General features: G+C 45.1%; 1 protein-coding gene across 2 annotated transcripts in view; it reads right to left on the bottom strand.

The window, feature by feature from the left end:
• LOC140203799 (spectrin beta chain, non-erythrocytic 1) overlaps positions 1-22,760 on the bottom strand; it is a 202,318-nt gene that overhangs the window by 83,748 nt on the left and 95,810 nt on the right. For both annotated transcript variants that reach the window (XM_072269879.1, XM_072269878.1), the window contains one exon: positions 17,730-17,993. In XM_072269879.1, coding sequence (XP_072125980.1) covers positions 17,730-17,993 — 264 coding nt within the window. The remainder of the gene's footprint in view (positions 1-17,729; positions 17,994-22,760) is intronic.

Genomic DNA, 22,760 nt, shown 5'->3' with positions numbered 1-22,760 from the left:
GATGGAAACTTCTAAGATTATGAGAGGCAAAGATAGACAGCTGGTATCTTTTTTATTTATTGAGATACTGTGTGGAACAGGCCCTTCGTGCCCTTCCTGCCACACCACTCAGCAACCCCCCACCCCCTCCCCCCGATTTAACCCGAGTGTAATCACGGGACAGTTTATAATGACCAATTAAAGTACCAACCAGTATGTTTTTGGACTGTGGGAAGAAACCAAAGCAGCCTGAGGAAACATACACGGTCACGAGAGAACATACAAACCCCTTACAGACAGCAGTGAGAATTGAACCCGGGTCGCATGGACTGTAAAGGATTTTCCCCAGGGTTGTAACATCAAATATTCTTGTGCATGGATTCCCAACCTGGTGTCCACAGACCCACAAGACCTTTAGGAGCAGAATTTGCCCACTTGGCCCTTTGAGTCTGCTCCGCCATTTCATCACGGCTGATGCATTTTTCATCTCAACCCCAATCTCCTGCCTCGCACCACCACCCCCCCCCCATATCTTATCATGCCCTGGACAATCAAGAATCTGTCAACTTCTACCTTAAATATACACAAAGATGGCCTCCACAGTTGCCTATGGCAAAGAATTCCACAGATTCACCACTTACTGACAAAGGAAATTCCTCTTCATCCCCACTCTAAAAGGACGCCCCTCTGTTTTGAGGCTGTGCCCTCTGGTTTTAGATAGTGCCAACATAGGAAACATCCTTTCCACATCTACTCTACCAAGGCCTTTCACCATTCGATAGGTTTCAAAAATTCCAATGAATACAGGCCCAGAACCATCAAATGCTCTTCATATGACAAGCTGTTTGATCCTGGAATCATTTTTGTGAACCTCCATTAAACCCTCTCCAGTTTCAGCACATCCTTTCTAAGATAAGGGGCCCTAAACTACATACAATACTCCAAGTGAAGCCTCAACAGTGCTTTATAAAGTCTCAACATTACGTTTTTGCTTTTATGTTCTAGTCTTCTTGAAATGAATGCTAAAATCGCATTTGCTTTCCTCACCACAGACTCAAACTGCAAGTTAAACTTTAGGGAATCCTGCGCAAGAACTCCCAAATCCATTTGCGCCTCAGATTTTTTTTTTACTTTCTCTCCATTTAAAAAATTAATCAACACCTTCATTTCTTCTACCAAAGTTCATGACACTTCCCGACAGTGTATTTCATCTGTCGCTTCTTTGCCCATTCTCCTAATCTGTCTAAATCCTTCTGTAACCCCCCTATTTTATCAGAACTACCTGCCCCTCCTCCTGTCTTTGTATTGTCTGAAAACTTCGCAACAAAACCATCAATTCCATCATCCAATTATTGACATATAACATAAAAAGAATCAGTCCCAACACAGGCCGCTATGGTACATCACTAATCACTGGCAGACAGCCAGAAAAGGCTCCCTTTATTCCCACTCTTTGTCTCCTGCCAATCAGCCACTGTTTTATCCCTGCTGGAAACTTTCCTGTAAAACTATGGGCTCGTAGCTTGTTAAGCAGCCTCTTGTGTGGCACCTTGCCAAAGGCCTTCAAAAATCCAAATACACAACATCAACCAATTCTCCTTTGTCTATCCTGCTTGTTATTTCTTCAAAGAATTTCAACAGATTTGTCAGGCAAGATTTTTCCTTGAGGAAACAATGCTGACTACGGCCTATTTTATCATCTGCCTCCAAGTACCCTGAAACCACATCCTTAACAACTGACTCCAACATCTTTCCAATCACTGAGGTCAGGCTAACTGGCCTATAATTTCCTTTCTTCTGCCTCTCTCCCTTCTTGAAGAGTGAAGTGACATTTGAAATTTTCCAGTTTTCTGAACCATTCCAGAATCTAGTGATTCTAGAAAGATCTTGACTAATGCCTCACAATCTCTTCAACCACCTCTTGCAGAACCCTGGGGTGCACACCATCTGGTCTTGGTGACTTATCTACCTTCAGACCTTTCAGTTTCCCAAGAACTTTCTCTCCAGTAATAATAACTTAACACTTCATGCTCTCTGACACCTGAACTTCCACCATACTGCTAGCGTCTTCCATGGTGAAGACTGATGCAAAATACTTATTCAGTTCATAGCCATTCCTTTGTTTCCACTTACTACTTCTCCAGCATTGTTTTCCAGTGATCTGATATCTACCCTTGCCCCTCTTTTACACTTTATGTATCTGAAGAAACTTTTGGCATCCTCATTAATTTTATTGGCTAGTTTACTTTCATATTCCATCCTTACCTTCTTATTGACTTTTTAGTTGCCTTCTGTTGGTATTTAAAAGCTTCCCAATCCCCTAACTTCCCACTAATTTATGCTCTAATATATGCCCTCTCTCTGGCTTTTATGTTGGCTTTGACTTCCCTTGTTAGCCACGGTTGTCTCATCTTTCCTTTAGGATACTTCTTCCTCTTTGGGATGTATATATCCTGTGCCTTCCGAATTGTTTTCAGAAATTCCAGCCGTTGTTGCTCTGCCGTCATCCCTGCCAGGTTCTTTTCAAATCAATTCTGGCCAACTCCTCTCTCATGCCTCTGTAATTTCCCTTACTCCACTGTAATACTGATTCATCTGACTTTAACTTCTCCTTCTCAAATTTCAGGGTGAATTTGATCACATTGTGATCATTTGCTCTGAAGGGTTCTTTTACTTTAAGTTCTCCAATCAATTCCGGTTAATTGCACAACACCCAATACAGAATATCTGATCCCCTAGTGGGCTCAACCATGAACTACTCTAAAATGCCATCTTGTAGTCATTCTAGAAATTCCTCCTCTTTGAATCCAGCACCAACCTGATTTTCCCAATCTAACTGCATATTGAAAGGCCCTATGTCGATTGTAACATTGCCCTTTTGGCATGCATTCTGTACCTCCCATTGTAATTTGTAGACCACATCCCTACTACTGTTTGGGAGTCTTTATACACTCCCATCTGTGTCTTTTTACCCTTGCAGTTCCTTAGCTCTATTTCTGATTCAATATCTTCCAACCCACGTTACCTCTTTCTAATGATTTAATTTCATTTTTTACCAACAAAGCTACACTACCCACTCTGATTCCTGCCTATCCTTCTGATACATTGTGTATCCTCAGACATTAAGCTCCCCGCTATAATCTTTTCTCAGCCGTGATTCAATGATGCCTACAACATCATACTTGCCAATCAGTAACTGTGCTACAAGTTCATTGACTTTATTCCACATACTGCGCGCATTCAAATATAACACCTTTGGTCCTGTATTCACCTTTTTCGAATCTGTCTTCCTTTAACATTACAACTCAGCCTGTTGACTGCACTTTTACCCTATCATCAGACTCTCCTTGCCAGGAGTTTCACGACACATTACTTCTGTTTGTAAACCTCATCTACTGCATTCTCACACTGGTTCCCATCACCCTGCCCAATTAGCTTAAACCCCCCCTGAACAACTCTAGCCAAGCTGTCTGCAAGGATATTGAACCCACTTGGGTTCAAGTGCAACTTGTCCCTTTTGTACAGGTCACCATACCTTCCCCAGATGAGATCCCACTGATCCATAAATCTGAACCCCTGTCCCCTGCACCAGTTCCTCAGCCACACATTCATCTAGCAAATCATCCTATTCTCACCCTCACTAGCACACAGCACAGGCAACTACCCAGAGATTACGACCCTGGAAGTCCTGTTTCTCAGCTTTCTACCCAGCTCCCTAAAATCTCCCAAACTTCCCACATCTCATACGAGAGTACAAAACACTGCCCCTGAAGCCATTCTCACTACACCTTGCACTAACAGAGGAGGAATGAACAAATAAGAACAGAGAGAGAGCAACTTACAAGACAATCTACCTCATCCAAGCCTGATTCACCTGAGTCTGAAGAGCCAAAGCTGCTCTGAAGACTGGCAGACTCACAAGAAAGGACGCTCAAAGAACGGCCGCTGCCCTTGCACTAGAATTGTCTTTACTGGCCCTTTCCAATGATAACCCTCTTGCTGATCGGTCGCTCCTCAAACCAGAAAAGTGCCGCGACACTCCGCCTTCAAAATCTCGATCGCCGCCCCGATTAAAAAGTAGCTCTTTTCTCGTACCCCTGGTGTGGATTGTCCAACTCAGAGAAAACTGGCTCGAAACCCTGTTTTTTTTAAAATCTTGAACGCAGACCTGACTGGGAGGTAGCTCTTCTTATGCACTGCCGCTTGCCGATGGGTCGCTCCTGACCTCAGAAAAACTGCCGCAAGACCCTCCCTTTAAAACCTCAACACGAGGAATTCTGCAGATGCTGGAAATTCAAGCACCACACGTCAAAGTTGCTGGTGAACGCAGCAGGCCAGGCAGCATCTCTAGGAAGAGGTACAGTCGACGTTTTGGGCCGAGACCCTTCACCAGGACTTTAAAACCTGTATCACCGCCCTGATTAAAAAATAGCTCTCTTCATGCACTCCTGGTTTAGGCCCCTTGGTTGATGGAACTGTTCCATGCCATTAAAAAGTTTGGGAACCCCTGCATTTAAGGCATGACAGGGAAAGTTCAAAAGAGACGTGCAAGGCATTTTTTTTTAAAGAATGGTGGGTGTCTGGAATGCACGGCCAGGGGTGATGCTGGAGGTATTATGATAGTGGTAATTAAGAGGTTCTTACATAGACATCGGAATGTGTAGAGCATGGGTTCCCAACCTGGGGTCCATGGACCCTTTGCTTAATGGTATTTGTTCAGACAGATAGATAAATATACTTTATTGATCCCGAGGGAAATTGGGTTTCGTTACAGCCGCACCAACCAAGAGTAGAGCGTAAATATAGCAATACAAAAACCACAAACAATCAAACAACAAAATGCAAACTATGCCAGATGGAAAATAAGTCCAGGACCAGCCTATTGGCTCAGGGTGTCTGACCCTCCATGGGAGGAGCTGCAAGTTCGATGGCCACAGGCAGGAACGACCTCCCGTGCCGCCCAGTGTTGTATCTCAGTGGAATGTGGCCGAAGTCCAACAGCAAAAAGTTCAAAAGATTGTTTCTGGCATAAAATAAAGTTAAGGAACTCTACTATAGGGAATGGAGGGATATAGACCTTCTGTAAACAGAAGCGATTAGTTCGGTTAGGAATTTTAATTTCAAGTTTGATTAATTCTGTTCAATTAGTATCTTGAGCTGAAGGGCCTGTTCTTGTGCAAAACTGCTCTATGTTCTACTTCTTGTACCTCTCCTCAAACCCAATGTGAAACGTGATGGCTGTTTACCAATGCACTGCAAAAGTTCTGTGTCAATCCCCGACCCTGGATTCATGTCTTTAGCCACAGAGCTGCTATCAATCGAGTCTCCTGGCAACACTGCCACAAGAATGCAAAGAAATAGGAGCAAGTGAAGACCACCTGACTCCTTAAACCTGCCCGGCCATTCAACACGATCATGGTTGATCCTCAACTCCATGAAGACGCTAGAGACTGGAGCCTCAGCAACAGAGATGAAGCTGGAGGACCTCAGGAGGTGTGTGTGGGGGGGGGGGTGCATCTGAGGAGATAAGTGGACAGGCAACATCTTGGGTCACAGGTTTTGTTACTTCCAACTCTCATCCCCAGCCTGTCACTACTCTTCATCCGCCTATCTCTCCTCCTCCCATCACCTACTTGCCCTTGCTCCACCACTCCTCCTTCATTCTTTATACTGGACATCTTCCCTTCCAGCTTCAGCCCTGATGAGGGGGTTCAGCCGAAACCACTTCTCTATAGATGCTGCCTGACCATCATCAAAGATCCTCATCACCCAGGCCACACTCTTATCTCGCTGCTGCCAGCAGGTAAAAGGTACAGGAGCCTCAGGACTCGCACCACCAGGTTCAAGAACAGTTACTACCCCTCAACCATCAGGCTCTTGAACAAAAGAGGATAATTATACTCATTGATTGAGATGTTGCCATAACCAATGATTTCACTTTAAGACTCATTATCTTTGTTATTTCATGCGCTTGTTATTTATTGCTATATTTGCACAGTTTGTTGTCTTCTGTGCTCTACTTGATCTTTCACTGATCCTGTTTATAGATTTGCTGAGTATATCCACAGGAAAATGATTTCACTGTTGTATGTAGTGACATATATGTACTCTGATAATAAAATTTACTTTTGAACTTTTTGACCTGCTGAGTTCCTCCAGCAGTTTCCTTTCTCACTCAACTCTTTCCCCTCCCTTCTCAGCTAGCCTACCCACAACACTTCTGCCTGAATCCTCTTCCCCCCTCCCAGCTACTCACCCACCCCTGCAATAAAACACACATCTCTACTGTTATCTGACGCAAAAAAAAAACCTGTTTTTGGAGTGAGATGCTCTCTGCAGTTTCCATGAATATTTGCCTGCCTTCTGTCCTAGAGTCAGAGAGAAAGAGAGATTCAGCATGAAAACAGGATCTTCAGCCCACCTAACTAACCATTTGCCTGTTGTGCCTTCTGATGGCCCGTCTGTTCCATGAATACCTTTCCTTAAGATACAGGGAGATCACTTTGCATGTCACCCTCAGCCCTGCAGGTGCACCAGAGTGCCTCTATGGGACTCCAACTCCGAACCCCCTGCACAGGAGCTAGTCCCATTGGAGGCATCCCCCGCAGGTGCAGCCTGACTGCAAAGAGTGTCATGTAGAACTTAACACAGAACATGGATCAGTACAGCAGAGGAACAGGTCATTCAGCCCAGCGATGTTGTGCCGAAACAGCTAAAAAGCAAATCAAGCCCACCAAACACTAATCCCTCCTATCTACACTGTACTTCCATCTTCCTTACATCTATGTGCCTATCCAAACATCTCTTAAAAGCCTCTAATATATTTGCCTCTGCCACCATACCAGGCAGCACATTCCATTCTCCAAGTAAAAAACTTACCCCTCACATCCCCTTGGAACCTACCCTCTCTCACCTTCAATGCATGCCCTCTGGTATTAGACATTTCAACCCTGGGAAACTGATACTCTCTGTCTACTCTATCTCTGCCTCTCATAATCTTGTAAACCTCTATCAGATCTCCCCTCAGCCTCCGCCGCTCCAGAGAAAACAACCCAAGTTTATCCAGCCTCTCATGATAGCACCTGTCCTCAAACCAGCTGGCATCCTGGTGAACTTCTTCTGCACCCTCTGCAAAGTGTCAACAGCTTTTCTATAGTGGGGCAAGTGGAACTGTACATAGTACTCCAAAAGTGGCCTAAATTGTGTTTTATACAGTTGCAACATAACCTCCTTATATTTGGAGGCGGCAAGTACGAGCCTCAAGGTGAGGAGGCTGAGGGGAGGGAGGGCAAGCCGATTAAAGCTTTGATTTTTCACTGATTAAAGCATAGAGGGAGATTGAGACATCGAGGTGAATGCAGAAGGTAAGTGTCAGCTGCCTGCCTTTTTGATCGCTGGTGGGATCACTCGGCAGCCAGAGAGGGGAGCTGCTACGCCCGCAGGATGTTACCGAGGTTTGCTGAATTTTGGATGTGGATATGGATTTGAACTACGTTCTATGGACTTCTTTTTTCCAGTCTTACAGTTTTTCATAGTCTGTGTTTTTCACCCATTCTTTCTCATTTTGTTTTTGTGTTGTTAAGGTGATTTTGGGAATTCAATATTCTTGTCGCATATTCTGCAGGGCAGGTGTGGGGGGTGTGGGGGTTGGAGGTTGACGAGCTTTTGTCATTATTTGTCTTGGTTTCAGGGCTATCTGGAAAAGAAGAATCTCAGAACTGTATATCCGAACCTTTGACCTTTGACAAATAAAAACAAGCCTTCTTAACCACTTGTGTAGCCACTTTCAAGGAATCCTTATAATTAGACTTCCGTGAAATGCTAATGATTTTGAAAGGGCACCTTCAAAGTCTGATTCACTTTCTCTTCCTGTATTGTTCTTGACTAGTAACACTGAAATTTCTCAGCAACCAGCAATACGTTTGGCAGCAATATGTCTGTTGGGAAAGTAGCAAGGAGAATGAAACACCCCTCCCACCTCAATCATTCTCTCTTTAAACTTCTATCAGGCAAAAAAATGCACAAGTCTGAGAACATGAATTAAGGATTATGGGGGAAAGGCGGGTAGGTTTAAATTCAATCTGACTCTACATGTACACAACCAAACGAAACAGCGTTCCTCTAGACCATGGTGCACCCACAGTACATATTTCACACACAGCACATAAAATAAAATATTACCACAAATAAAATTGACAAAATACAATTCAAAATGCAGCAGCCAAACAAGACATTACCACAAGTTAATAAAATATCATTCAAAGCGCATGTTAAGTGCAGAGCACAGGTAAACAGTACACAGTACAGTAAAGAGTAAAACAACTCACTGTCCTAGTGATGAGCCTGGGCAGTGGCAGGGTATTCACTTGGGTGGAGCTGAGCCCACAGCATGATCTTACTGAATGGCGGAGCAGACTCCATGGGCAAGATGGCCGATTCCTGCTCCTATTCCTTATGCTCTTCTTATGCTTTAATAGGCACCACCAGGGTCAAGAACAACTTCTAACCCATTGCTATCAGACTCTTAAAAGGACCTCACGTACAATAAAGATGAAGATTTTATTTGATCATGAGATTTGATAGAGGTATACAAAATTATTACAGATAGGGTAAATGCAAGCAGGCTTTTTCCACTGAAGTTGGGTGCAACCACAACCAGAGGTCACGGGGTAAGGGTGAAAGGTGAAAAGTTTAAGGGGAACATGAAGGGAAACATCTTCACTCAGAGATTGGTGAGAGGGTGGAACAAGCTGCTACTGCAACTGGCGCATGTGAGCTTGATTTCAATGTTTAAGAGAAGTTTGGATAGGTACATGGATGGTAGGGATATGGAGGGCTTTAGTCCAAGTGCACGTCAATGGTGGTAGGCCATAATTCAGCATGGACTAGATGGGCCAAAGAGCCTGTTCCTCTGCTGTACTTTTCTCTAAATCTTATTTCTTTAAATGTGCTGCACCTTCTCTGTAACTGCAATGCTAAATTCTGCATTCTACCTCAATGTAATTACGTTTTGGAATGATCTGCAGATGGCATGCCAAACAAAAATTTTTAGGCTTCTCAAAGTTCAAAGTAATATTATCAATGTACTTCCCTGAGATACATCTTCTTGCAAGCATCCACAGTAGGACAAAGAAATAAAACCATAGGAGCAGAATTAGGCTATTTGGACCATCAAGTCTGCTCCTCCATTTAAACATGGCTAATCCTTATTTTCCCTTTCAGCCTCACTCCCCGGCCTTCTCCCCGTAACCTTTGATGCAAGTCCAATCAAAAACCTATCAAGCTCTGCCTTAATTATACCAAATGACAATAGAATGAATGAGAAACTACATTCGAAGAAAGAATGACAAACAACTAATATGCAAATACTAAAAAAATGGAACAGTTAACAATAATAATAGATAAATATGTAATAAGTAAAGGCATCCGTTAGTCTTGCAAGACCATGGATCTGCGCCTGGAAAGTCTTCACTCTCCAGGGCGCAGGCCTGGGCAAGGTTGTATGGAAGACCAGCAGTTGCCCATGCTGCAAGCCTCCCCTCTCCACGACACCGATGTTGTCCAAGGGAAGGGCACTAGGACCCATACAGCTTGGCACCGGTGTCGTCGCAGGGCGACGTGTGATTAAGTGCCTTGCTCAAGGACACAACACGTTCCCTAGGCTGGGGCTCGAACTCACAACCTTCAGGTTGCTAGTCCAATGCTTAACCACTTGGCCACGTGCCCTATATATAATAGTGACCATAATCCTTCTGGTTTTGTTAAGGTGGTGGCAGGTTCGATTGCATCTGCTTCTGCGGGGTCGTCAAATTATGGTATTACCTTTTGAAAAGTATTCTTTATGATCGCAAGATCCTGCTGGATATAAACAACTTAAAGTACTGCAGATGTACCCCATCAGTGAGTTGCTTGTTGGTGGAGAAAGTGAAGGAGATACGGATTATACCGTTGCCTGCATCAAAGGAAGCCCACAGTCTAATAGCGAGTGACAGTCCTGGTCACTTTTCTTGTGATCATAAGGCCCTTTTGGACATGCCTTTAAGTCCGATTTACTAATTCATCGGCTGACAGCAGGTGACAGATGGCGGGTGATCTGTGTGGCTTTGGTCATAGCAAGGAGTAGGCCTCAAACTGCAGTGTTGCCTGTCTATAGCCTCCAGAAGAGAGGCATCGGAGCCAGGGCACTCAACCAGGGGCGGCGTGGCGCGTGTCCAGGCTGGAGTCACTGCCACCCCTCAGAAGTCGAGCTGTATTGTGGTTGACTGCAGATTTCTGCGGCATTCATGACTCAGGTCTGGATTACTGTTTTCTCTATCCTACTGATATCTTTATACGCTTGCTAGTTTGTTCGTGCTACATGCGCCTTGTGCTGCGTGACTTGGCGCTGTGTTTTGCACAGTGGTCCCAGAGTAACACTGTCGCTGTATTCAGGGGTATTCACGACAATTAAACTTGAATTGAATTGAACTGAACTGAACGAGTTGTGGAGTCCTTGAAAGTGAGTCTGTAGGTTATGGAATCAGTTCAGCATTGAGGTGAGTGAAGTTATCTATGCTGGAACCTGATGGTTGAAGGATAATAACTGCTCCTGAGCCTGGTCGCGAGGAACCTAAGGCTCCTATACTTCCTTCCCAATGGCAGCAGCAAGTAGAGAGCACGGCCTGGATGGTGGGGGTCCTGTACGATGGATGCTGCTCTCTTGTGATGGTGCTCCTTGTAGATGTGCTCAATGGTGGAGAGGGGGCTTTTCCTGCAACAGGTTGGGCTGTATCCATCACTTTTTTTCCCTCTATTTATTCACTTACAGGATGTGGGTGTCGCCAGCTAAGCCAGCATTTATTGCTCATTCTAGTTGCCCTTGAGAAGGTGCTGATTGAACTGGTACAGTCCCTGAGGAGTAGGTGGCATCCTTGGGCATTGGTGTTCCCATACATCGCAGTACACGGGAGAAGAATAAACCAATCACTGTCCAGTCAAAGGCCAGGGTAGAGAAGTTGCTACAGATGTTCCTCCACAAAGCAGCCTCACTCAACAAAGCCCACACTCCGAGAATTCTGCAGTCCGGGGACTTCTGTCACGTTGCATTGTACCGAGTGGGTGTATAATAACTGGTGTCGTGCACTGGGGTGTGGATGTAATGGCTGGAAATGTTCACTAACATCTAAATTGTACTGGCATTGTATAACAGGCCTGATGAGTCATGACTGGAGAAAATAAAAAAATAAACGACAGATACTGAAAATCTAAAATAAGAACAACGGCAGGTACTGAAAATCTGAAATAGACCATGCTGGAAATGCACAGAAGGTCAGGCCACCACTGCAGGAATTAAAATGGGCCTCAGGCTTCAAGTTGAAGACCCTCCCTCAATGATGATGTTGTGCAACGTGCTGTGTATAAATTGGATGGAAGTGCATCATATGATGGGTGTAAAGGTGGATATTGGCCTGCTTTAACATGGGATAAACTTGGTTTAGTTTATTATTAATGTAAGACATAGTCAAAAGCTCCAAATCCAACACATCATCCTCGGCAACTCCCATCATCTCCAAAAAGATCCCAACTCTTTACCACCCTTACCCCCAACTCCGCTTTCCCTTGTCCACTCCTCCTTCCCACTGATCTCCCTCTCGGCACTTATCCCTTAAAGCAGCCCAAGCACTCCACCTGCCCACTCACCACCTCCCTCACCTCCATTCAGGGCCCCAAACAGTCCTTCCAGGTGAGGCCGCACTTCGCCTGCGAATCCGCTGGGGTCTTCCATCGTGTCCGGTGCTCCCGATGCAGACAGCCTCCTCTACATTGGAGAGACCCGTTATGAATTGGGGGGACCGCTTCGTCGAGCACACCAGCTCCATCAACAGAAAAGCAGAGCTTCTCAGTGGCCAAGCATTTTAATTCGCATTGTTGTTCTGACATGCCGGTCTGTGGCCTCCCCTTGTGCCAAGATGAGTCCATCTTTAAGGTGGAGGATCAACACCTTAAATTCCATATGGGTGGCCTCCAGACTGATGGCATGAATGTCGATTTCTCCTCCCAGTAAAAAAAAAATTATTCCCCCCCCCCCCCACTTCTTTTATTCCCCAATCTGGACTTCTCCCTCGTCTCACCTGCCTACCTCTTCTCTCCTCCTGTCCTTTCTCCTACGGTCCACTCTCCCCTCAGATTCCTTCTTCTCCAGTCCTCTACCTTTCCCAACCACCTGGTTTCACCTATCACCACCTCGCTAGCCTCTTTCCCCTAATCAAACTTCAACTTCCCCGTTCCTTCTTAGTCTCCACCTGAAATAGCAATTCCTGACCAGTTGAGTTCCTCCGGAATTTTGTGTGTGTTGCTTTGGATTTCCAGCATCTGCAGAATTTCTCATGTTTAAACCTAGAAGCATAGAAAATAGGTGCAGGAGTAGGCCATTCGGCCCTTCAAGCCTGCACCGCCATTCTGTATGATCATGGCTGATCATCCAATTCAGAACCCTGTACCAGCCTTCCTTCCATACCCCCTGATCCCTTTAGCCACAAGGGTCATATCTAACTCACTCTTAAATATAGCCAATGAACTGGCCTCAACTGTTTCCTGTGGCAGAGAATTCCACAGATTCACCATTTTCTGTATGAAGAAGTTTTTCCACATCTCGGTCCTAAAAGGCTTCCCCTTTATCCTTAAACCGTGACCCCTCGTTCTGGACTTCCCCAACATCAGGAACAATCTTCCTGCATCTAGCCTGTCCAATCCCTTTAGAATTTTTTATGCTTCAGTAAGATTTTTTTTTTACAGAGAGAAGTTTTTTTTTTAGTTTTGCATGCCATCTAGGCAGATCATGCCATATACAATTATATCAACCTACTAAAAAGCAAAGAAAATACAGAACAGTGTTGCAGTGCCAGTAGACAAGTAAAATATAAAGGTCATGATGCGAAATGGTGAGTGTATAATAATGATTGGTGTTGCAAAGTGGTTCCTTATGATTGTTGTAGCCAGTGTGGGGGGGGGGGGGGGGAGAAGAGGGAAGAATAAGCTCCCACTGCCTAGTAAATATCCCCAAAGGCTCAAATAGCCTCTGACAACCAAGTCCAGCTCATGGCTTTTACATGTGGCGTAACTACTAAGCCCGGAAGAACCATTTCCACTGACAGGATAAGGGGCAAAGGTGGGTTACTGGCACCTTAACACCAGTTGCTTGGGTAGATCTAAACTAAACTCATCTAAACACTGATCTCAAACCTATGCAATCGTGCAGCAATAGCCACTCACAGGGAAGACTTTCGGAGTGAATGGGATGAGGGAGGATTTGGCTAGTGCAGACTAGGAGCACAGGCTATATAGTGGAACAGTTGACAAACAGTGGAAGGCTTCCAAAGATATTTTTCACAGCGCTCGACAAAAGTACATTCCAGTTAAAAGCTAGGACAGTTAGGGTGGGGAGAAGCAGCTTTGGATAACTAAGGAAATAAAAGGCAGCACCAAACTAAAAACTCATGCATACAAAGTCACCAAAAGTAGTGGGAAACTGGAAGATGGGGAAAACTTTAAAAAGCAACAAAGTACAACTGAGCGAGCAATAAAGAAAGGGAAGCTAGATGACGAAAATAAACTGGCACAAAATATAAAAGTGAATAGTAAAAGATTTTATAATTATACAAAGCAGAAAAGGGTGGCTAAAGTGAATGTAGGTCCCTTGGAGGACAAGAAGGGGGAGTTGATAATGCGTAATGAGGAAATGGCCAAGGCTCTGAGTGACTATTTTGTGTCAGTCTTCATGGAGGACACATCTAACATGCCAACGTTACGGATGAAATGGGAGGTGAGGACCTCGATACAATAGCTATCACTAAAGCAGCAGTGCTGAGAAAACTTGTGGGCCTGAAGATACATAAGCCCCCTGGTCCTGATGGAATGCATCCCAGGGTACTGAAAGAAACGGCAGAAGTTATAGCAGAGGCTTTGGTGATAATTTACCAACATTTTCTGGACTCTGCGCAGGTCCCAGCGGATTGGAAGACGGCGAATGTCATGTCACTGTTCAAAAAAGGATGTAGGCAAAAGGCAGGTAACTGTAGGCCAGTTAGCTTAACATCTTTAGTTGGGAAAATACTCGAAGCAGTCATTGAAGAAGAAGTACTGAGGCATCTGGAAAGAAATGGATCCATCAGGCAGGCGCAGCATGGATTCAACAAGGGCAGGTCCTGCTTGACAAACCTACTGGTGTTCTTTGAGGATATAATGAGTGCAGTGGATAGAGGGGCACAGATGGATGTTATATGCTTGGATTTCCAGACGGCATTCGATAAGGTGCTGCATAGAAGACTTATCCAGAAGATAGGGATGCTTAGAGTTGGTGGTGATGTATTAGCATGAATATAGGATTGATTAAATAATAGAAAGCGGAAAGTTGGGATACATGGGCGTTTCTCTGGTTGGCAATCAGTGGAAAGCGGTGCTGGGCCTGCAACTGTTCACAATATACATTAATAATCTGGAAGAGGGGACTGAATGTAGTTTATCTAAGTTTGCTGATGGTACTAAATTGAGTGGAAAAGCAAATTGTGCAGAAGAATATGGACAGTCTGCAGAGAGATATAGATAGATTAAGTGAGCGGGCAAGGGACTGGCAGATATTGTACCATGTTGGTAAATACGAGGCCATCCACTTTGGAATGAAAAAGCAGATTATTATTTAAATGGGAAATATTGCAGCATGCTGCTGTGCAGAGGGACTTGGGAGTTCTTGTGCATGAATCACAAAATGTTTGTTTGCAGGTGCAGCAGGCTATCAAGAAAGTAAATGGAATGTTGGCTTTCATTGCTAGAGGGATTGAATTGAAGATCAGGGAGGTTATGCTGCAACTATACAGGGTACTGGTGAGGCTGCACCTGGAGTACTGCGTGCAGTCCTGGTCTCCTTACTTGAGGAAGGATATACTGGCTTTGGAGGCAGTGCAGAGGAGGTTCACCAGGTTGATTCCAGAGATGAGGGGGTTAGACTCTGAGGAGAGATTGAGTCACCTGGGACTGTACTTACTGGAACTCAGAAGAATGAGAGGAGATCTTATCAAAACATAAAATTAGATAAGATAGAGGCAGGAAAGTTGTTTCCACTGGTAGGTGAGACTAGAACTACGGGACATAGCCTCATATTCGGGGGAGTAGATTTAGGACAGAGATGAGGAGGAGCTGCTTTTCCCAGACAGCAGTGAATCTGTGGAATTCTCTAACCAATGAAACAGTAGAGGCTACTTCAGTAAGTAAGTTTAAGACAAGGTTGGATGGATTTTTCCATAGCAGGGGAACTCAGGGTTATGGGGAAAAGGCAGGTAGGTGGAGATGAGTCCATGGTCAGATCAGCCATGATCTTATTGAATGGCAGAGCAGGCTCGACGGGCCAGATGGCCGACTCCTGCTCCTATTTCTTATGTTCTTTTGTTCTTATGTGAACCCCAACTGAAAAATCCAGAGACGGAATCCCTAAAGCAGTCCTACATTGAGTTCACTGCTGACTGGCAACTCCTGCGACGCCACTGGTGCCAAACTGCATCGGTCCCTGCCATTCCTTTGGATTCATCAGTTGTGTGAACAACAGCAATATCACACTGCCCTGGCTTGCATTACACGTAGTCAGCTGGGACACAAATCCCATAGTCAGCCTCGACCAACAGAGTGCCTCAGATGTACAATGGAGGGAGGGCATTTATCAGGAGCACTGTGTATGCAGAGCCCTTAGCATAATCAAGGATCCCACCCATCCATTCAGCATCCTCTTTGACTTTCTACCATCAGGCAGGAGACTCCGATGCACAAAGACAAGAATGTTCATGATGGGAAACAACTTCTTCCCTCAGGCCATTAAGCCTTTGAACTTCTGGCCACATCACATTAGAAGTGTCACCAGATAATCTGTACTGTATCCTACAATATTGGATTTACGCACTTTGCTTTATTTATCCATGCATAATTCATCTGAAAATTTTATCCTTAGTTTCCTAAGGTAATGTGTGTTATTTGTGCTACTGTGCGTTACACCCTGGTCTGGAGAACATTATTTTCTTATGTATTGAGATACAGTGCAGAACAGAGCCCTCCAGCCCTTGAAACGGCGTCGCCTAGTAATCCACCACTTTAATCCTAGTCTAATCACGGGACAGTATACAATGACCAATTAACCGATCAATTAGTACCTCTTTGGACTATGGGAGGACACCAGACCACCCGGGGGAAACCACTGCAGTCTTGGGGAGAACATACAAACTCCTTAAAGACAGTGGAGGGAATTGAACCCGGGTCACTGATACTGTAAAGTGTTGCACTAACCACTACACTACTGTGTCGCCGGAAACGTTGCCTCGTTTGATGGTATAGATGTAGATAGTTAAATGACAATAAGCTTGACTTGCGTTGGAGGTGAGTGTAACGTGTGGCACTGTGCAGTGGAATTTACGATGCGAATAAAGATCAGGGCATTGTTACACCAGGCGACTGATCTACCCTGGATATTCTTCTCCCATTTTCCATTGGGCAGAAGATACAAAAGACTGAACACAAAAAAACCCAAGCTCAACAATAGCTTGAAGCCTTTTGTTGTATGACTATTAAGACCACAAGACCATAAGTTATAAAAACAGAATTAGGCCATTTGGCCCATCCAGTCTGCTATGTCATTTCATCATGGCTGATCTATTTTCTCTCAGCCCCAAACTCTTCTCTTCACCTGATTACCGCTTCATGCTTTGATTAAACAAGAATCTATCAACCTCTGCCTTAAATATACATAAAGACTTGGCCTCCACAGCTGTCTGTGGCAAAGAAATTCCACAGATTCACTCCTCTCTGGCTCAAGAAATCCCTCCTTATCTCTGTTCCAAAAAAGATGCCCCTCTATTCTGAGGCTGTGTCCCCTGGTCTTAGACTTTCCCACCACATCCACTCTATTGAGGCCTTTCACCATTCCATAGGTTTCAATTAGGTCACCCCTCATTCTTCTGAATTCCAGTGAGTACAGGCCCAGAGCCATCAGACGCTCTTCATATGACAAGCCATTCAATCTTGGGATCATTTTCATGAACCTCCAGTTTCAGCAAATCCTTTCTAAGCTAAGGGGCCCAAAACTGCTCATAATACTCCAAGTGAGGCCTCACCAGGGTTTTATAAAGCCTCAACATTACATCCCTGCTCTTATATTCTAGTCCTCTTGAAATGAATGCTAATGTTGCATTTGCCTTCCTCACTACAGCCTCATCCTGCACACTAACCTTTAGGGAATCATGCAAAAGTTCCTTTGCACCTAATTTTTTTTTGTATTTCCTCTCCATTTAGAAAATATCAACACTTCACTTCTTCTACCAAAGTGCATTAACTTGTTCCCTAGTTACATTAAGTAGTTCCTTAGTTACGATACGTTCATTTGACTTCATCATCTACCTCGTTATGATGACGCATCTTATTCTCTCTCTGCGTGGAACATTGTAGCTATTACAATTCATTCTGCATAATTATAGTTTTATCTTGCTCTACTGCAGTACAGTCTAATGACCTGATCTGTATGAACAGTCTGCAAGAGAAGCTTTTCACTATCTCGGTACATGTGACAATAATAAACCAATTATCATTTCTAACCCATTGAAGCTGCAGATTCCATTTCCTCAGAATTCACTAGAGCTGCTTTGGGTGAATCTGGCATTCTAACACATCTGGGCACTTCACCCAATCCTATCCATCTTTAATTACAAAGGTGTAACTCGCACATTCTGGAGGGTTACCTGCAGCTTCTGGAGCTGAGTGTTGACCGTAGCAATGTCTCGCCCTCCGTCCACCACCAGCAGTTGCCCTTCGAGTTGGGACAGCCTCCTGTCCAAGTCACTGTAACTCTGCACCAGCTGTTCCGCCCTGTTCACGTCGAACAGGTGCCTCGCCTTCTCCTGAGTCGTGCTTTCCAGGAGGGTCCAGCATTCGTGAATCTCTTCCAGCTTCTTCCTCACCACCGGGGCCAACTCGGGCTTCTCTTTGATCAGCTCTTGCCCCTCCTGCAGGAGAAAGAGGACACAGTCCGAACTATCATCATGCAACGTACGGAGGCATCATTCGTCATAAAACTTAATGTGAGCAGGAGAGGCAAAACTCATTAGATATGTCATATCTCAACAATAAGGTGTTAAACATTCATACTTCCAAAAATCACTGGAACTTCATCCAGTGATTCCTCGGGTTGTTCCTTACAGAGAATAGTGACAGACAGAACCTTGTGACCCAATGCCCCCATATTCAAAAAGATTAAGAAACCAAAGCACCTACCAGGATATCCGTGCACATTAAAAGGTTCAAAAGTTCATTCTATTATCAAAGTGTGTACACAGAATACAACTCTGAGATTGGTCTTCTCCAGATAGCCATGAAATACAGAAAAGCATGAAAGTATTTGAAAGAAAAGGCATCAGCCGCCGCACGAAAAAGAAGAAGGAACAGAACTCGTAAATCCCAACCCACTCCCGCAACTCCTCCCTCGTACAAAAACTAACAGATCACACTACCCGGACGTGGCAGCTGAAACGTCAAATCCCCAACCCCCTCCCACACAAAAAAACAGCAAAAATAACCCCCTTCTCTCACACAGAAAAATCTAACACATCACTCACACGTAATGATACCAAGTCTCAAATCCCCAACCCCTCCCTCAGCCAAAAGTTGTAACATACCACCCACCCGCCAATTAGCAACGCGAAAGAAAACAAAGCAAAACTGAAGGAGGCCGTAAGGCCACACCAATAATCACACGTGTCTCGGAAATTCAAAATCACCCTCCGCCACCAGCGAGGAGAGCGAGAGGTCGAACTCGGGTTGTGGGGAACGACCAATGACCCGTGGCCTCTCGGCCTCTGGCCCGACCCGTGATGAGCGACCACCGGCCCAACACAAGCATAAGGAATGGGAGTAGATTACATGAGCATTATCTGCCAGGAAGAGGTTGATTGTTGTGAAAAGCACACTGGTGTTTCTACTTCCTCAGGAAGCCAAGAAATTCTGAATGCCCCGAATGCTGGTCTCTTGCTCTCCTTGCTGTCAGAGCACAACCTCTCTCTCCCTCGAGAGGGAGGGGGAGAGGGAGGGGGAGAGGGAGGGGGAGAGGGAGGGGGAGAGGGAGGGGGAGAGGGAGGGGGAGAGGGAGGGGGAGAGGGAGGGGGAGAGGGAGGGGGAGAGCCTGTCTGAGATACCTAAGTGTTGTGCTGGGTCATGGACAGTAGTTTTTAATAGCCTCTGATAAAGGGCTCTTTTTTTTTTGGAGGGGGGGCAGTTTGCTTGCTTGCATAGTGGTGGAGGGGTGGGTCGGTGTTTTTGCTGGCGCAAGTGGGGGTAGCAGGAGGGTCGGTGATTCTGCTGCTGCTTGTGCAATGGGAGGGGGATGGAGGGAACATCAACTCAGACCATGAGAGGCCTGCGTCGGGCACAGGTTGGAAGTCTGTGTGAGGCGCCACGCCTCGCACAGACACTAGAGCAATGTGTGGTTAAGTGCCTTGCTCAAGGACACAAACACGCTGCCACAGCTGAGGCTCGAACTAGCGACCCTCAGATCACTAGACAAACACCCTAACCACTTGGCTACATGCCCAACACATGGAGGGGGGAGGGGGAGAGGTGCTTCAGGATTCTTATGCTTCTATCCATTCTTCGGGGTTTCTTGTTTCATGGATGTCTGTGAAGAGTAAGAATTTCAAGTTGTATACTCCATCGATTCTCCAATATTAAATTAAACCAGCTGAACACCTTCACCAAAGTTTGCACATAATACTGTGCAAAAGTTGTAGGCGCAAAGTCTTAGGTGCCTGAGACTTTTGCACAGTCCTGTTTAGTCAACGTGTAGCGGAGAGCGGGTTTGTAAATCTGAGAGGAGCAAAGGATGTTGGGAATGGCGAGGGTGGAGCACCGAGGGAGAGGGTGTGGGACAGGTGGCAGAGAAGCAGTGCCAAGGGGTGGGGGGGGTGGTGGTTGTGGGTGCAGATTCACCAAACCCTGAGGCACCAGGCAAGATCAGTTGATTCTAAACAATTGGTTTATTGATCATTACAGAATGTCTCTCTGGTGCTTCCCACTCCCTCTCCTCTCCCTTCCCCATTTCCCAACCTCTCCATGCCCCCTTCCCACTCTCAGTCCACAATAGAAAATCTTATCAGAATCAGGTTTATCATTGCTCACGTATGAAATGTGTGTTTTTTTTCTGCAGCACCAGTATAGTGCAATACATAAAATTACTACAGTACTCTGCAAGAATCTGAGGCATCCTAGCCATTTAAGTATGCCTCTTAAGACTTTTGAACATCACTGTCAAGTATCATAGAAAGCATCCTATCTGGATACATCACAGGTATGGGTATATAGGTATAGATATGCAACTGTTCAGCCCAAGACCACAAAATAAAATTGTAGATTTGTGAACACAGCCCAGCCAGTCCTTTAAATCAGCCTCCCCACCGCTGATTCCGTCTACAATCCCAGCTGGCTCGGGAAAGCAGTCAACACTATTAAGAACTCCTCCTGCCCCCATTAATTCTCTCCCCTTCTCCCTCCCATCGGGCAGAAGATACAACAACTTCAGAGTATGTACCACCAAATTCAAGGACAGCTTCTTTCCCACTGCTGTCCAACTAAGCTGACCTTTTATATGTTAAAGATGAATTCTTGATCTCCCAGTCTCTCTCGTCAGGGCCCTATATTTGTCTCCCTACACTGTATTGCCGCTCTAACTGTAAACACTGTATTCTGTTTTGTTTTTCCATTTATACTAGTTTTGTCATAGAGAAGTTTAGCATAGAAACAGCCCCTTCAGCCCACCTAGTCCGTGCCAAACCACTTAAACCGCCCACTCCTATCGACCTGTACTGGGACCGAAGCCCTCCATACCCCTACCATCGACGTACCTATCCAAACTTCTCTTCATTGCTGAAATCAAGCTCGTTTGCACTACTGGCACTGGCAGCTCATTCCACACTCTCACCACCCTCCTGTTCCACTAAAAATCTTCACCTTTCACCCTTCACCCATGACCTCTGGTTGCAGTCCCACCCAACCTCTGTGGAAAAAGCCAGTATGCATTTACCCTATCTATAGGCATCTATTAGTCTCGCGAGACCATGGATTTGCGCCTTGGAGGGTTTCCAGGGTGCAGGCCTGGGGAACGTTGTATGGAAGAGCAGCAGTTGCCCATGCTGCAAGTCTCCCCTCTCCATGACACCAGTGTTGTCCAAGGGAAGGGCATTAGGACCCATACAGCTTGGCACCAGTGTCGTCGCAGAGCAATGTGTGGTTAAGTGCTTTGCTCAAGGGCACAACACACTGACCCAGCTGAGGCTCGAACTAGAGACCTTCAGATCACTAGACCGATGCCTTAACCACTTGGCCACGCGCCAACACATCTATCTATACCCCTCATATTTACCCTATCTATACCCCTCATAACCTCTACTAAATCTGCACTCAGTCTTGATGCAATAATGTACCTAATGATCTATATGGATGGTGCACAAACAGAAATGTTTCACTGCATCTCAGCACATGTGACAATAATAAAGTAGTTACCAACAGTAACCTTTGATTTCACTTCTTATCCACCTACCCCCATCTCAGAAGGATTCAGGAACTCCACAACCAGTTCCCTTAAAGCAAGAAAAAGCTCCCATCTTTAAGAAAGAGACACCTGGGCTTTGTACCTCCCTCTGCAACTGGATCCTCACTCTCTTCATCAGAAGACAACAGTCTGGTTCAGAAATAACACCCCCAACTCACAAATGATCAATACCAGCCCAGCTCAAGGATATGTGCTTAACCCACAGCTCTGCTCTCTCTTTACTCAGGACTGTGTGCCGAGACACAGCACAAATGACATTGATAAATTTGCAGACAACACAACTATTGTTGGCAGAATTTCAGATGGTGATGGGAAAGCATACGGGAGCAAGGTTGAGTGATGTCACAGCAATAGCCTTGCAGTCAACGTCAGTAAGACCAAAGAATTGATTGTGGACTTCAGAAAGAGTAAGATGAAGGTGCATAAACCAGTCTTCTGAGGGGAAAGAGTGAGTGATTTCAAGTTTTCTGGGTGTCAACATCTCTGAGGATCTATCCTGCGCCCAACATATCCATGCAGTTCCAAAGGCAGCATGACAGCGACTATACTTCATTAGGAGTTTGAGGAGATTTGGTTTGTCACCAAAGACACTTACAAATTTCTACAGATGTACCATGAAGAGCATTTTAACTGGCTGCATCACTGTTTGGGGGTGGGGGGTGGAAAGAGGGCACTGTACAGGATCAAAATAAGCAGCAGAGAGTTGTGAACTCAGTTAGCTCCATCATGGGCACCAGCCTCCGTAGCATCCAGGACATCTTCAAGGAGAGAAGCCTCAAAAAGGTGTCATCCTTCACGAAGGATCCATCACCCCGGCTCATACCCTCTTCTCATTGTTACCATCAGGAAGGAGGTACAGGAGTCTGAAAGCACACACTCATTGATTCAGGAACAGCTTCTTCCCCTCTGCCAGTGTATACATAATGCAAATTACAATTTGTATTATTATGTATTGCAAAGTACTGTTGTCACATAACAACAAATTTCATGACGCACAGAAAGCCTTGATTCCGATTCTGAATTGTATGAATGAAATACATGATACATTGTGTACTTGGTGCTTACAGGCGGTTAGTGGTTTACAAACACTTAAATAATAGACACACTACATATAAACCAGCACCCATAGTTTTATTAAATTCAAAAGTCGTACCTTGGTTCTTACAAAAGTCAG

The sequence above is a fragment of the Mobula birostris genome, chromosome 10 (assembly GCF_030028105.1).
Source record: "Mobula birostris isolate sMobBir1 chromosome 10, sMobBir1.hap1, whole genome shotgun sequence".
Classification (NCBI taxonomy): domain Eukaryota; kingdom Metazoa; phylum Chordata; class Chondrichthyes; order Myliobatiformes; family Myliobatidae; genus Mobula; species Mobula birostris.
This window is presented reverse-complemented; position numbering and strand designations above follow the sequence as displayed.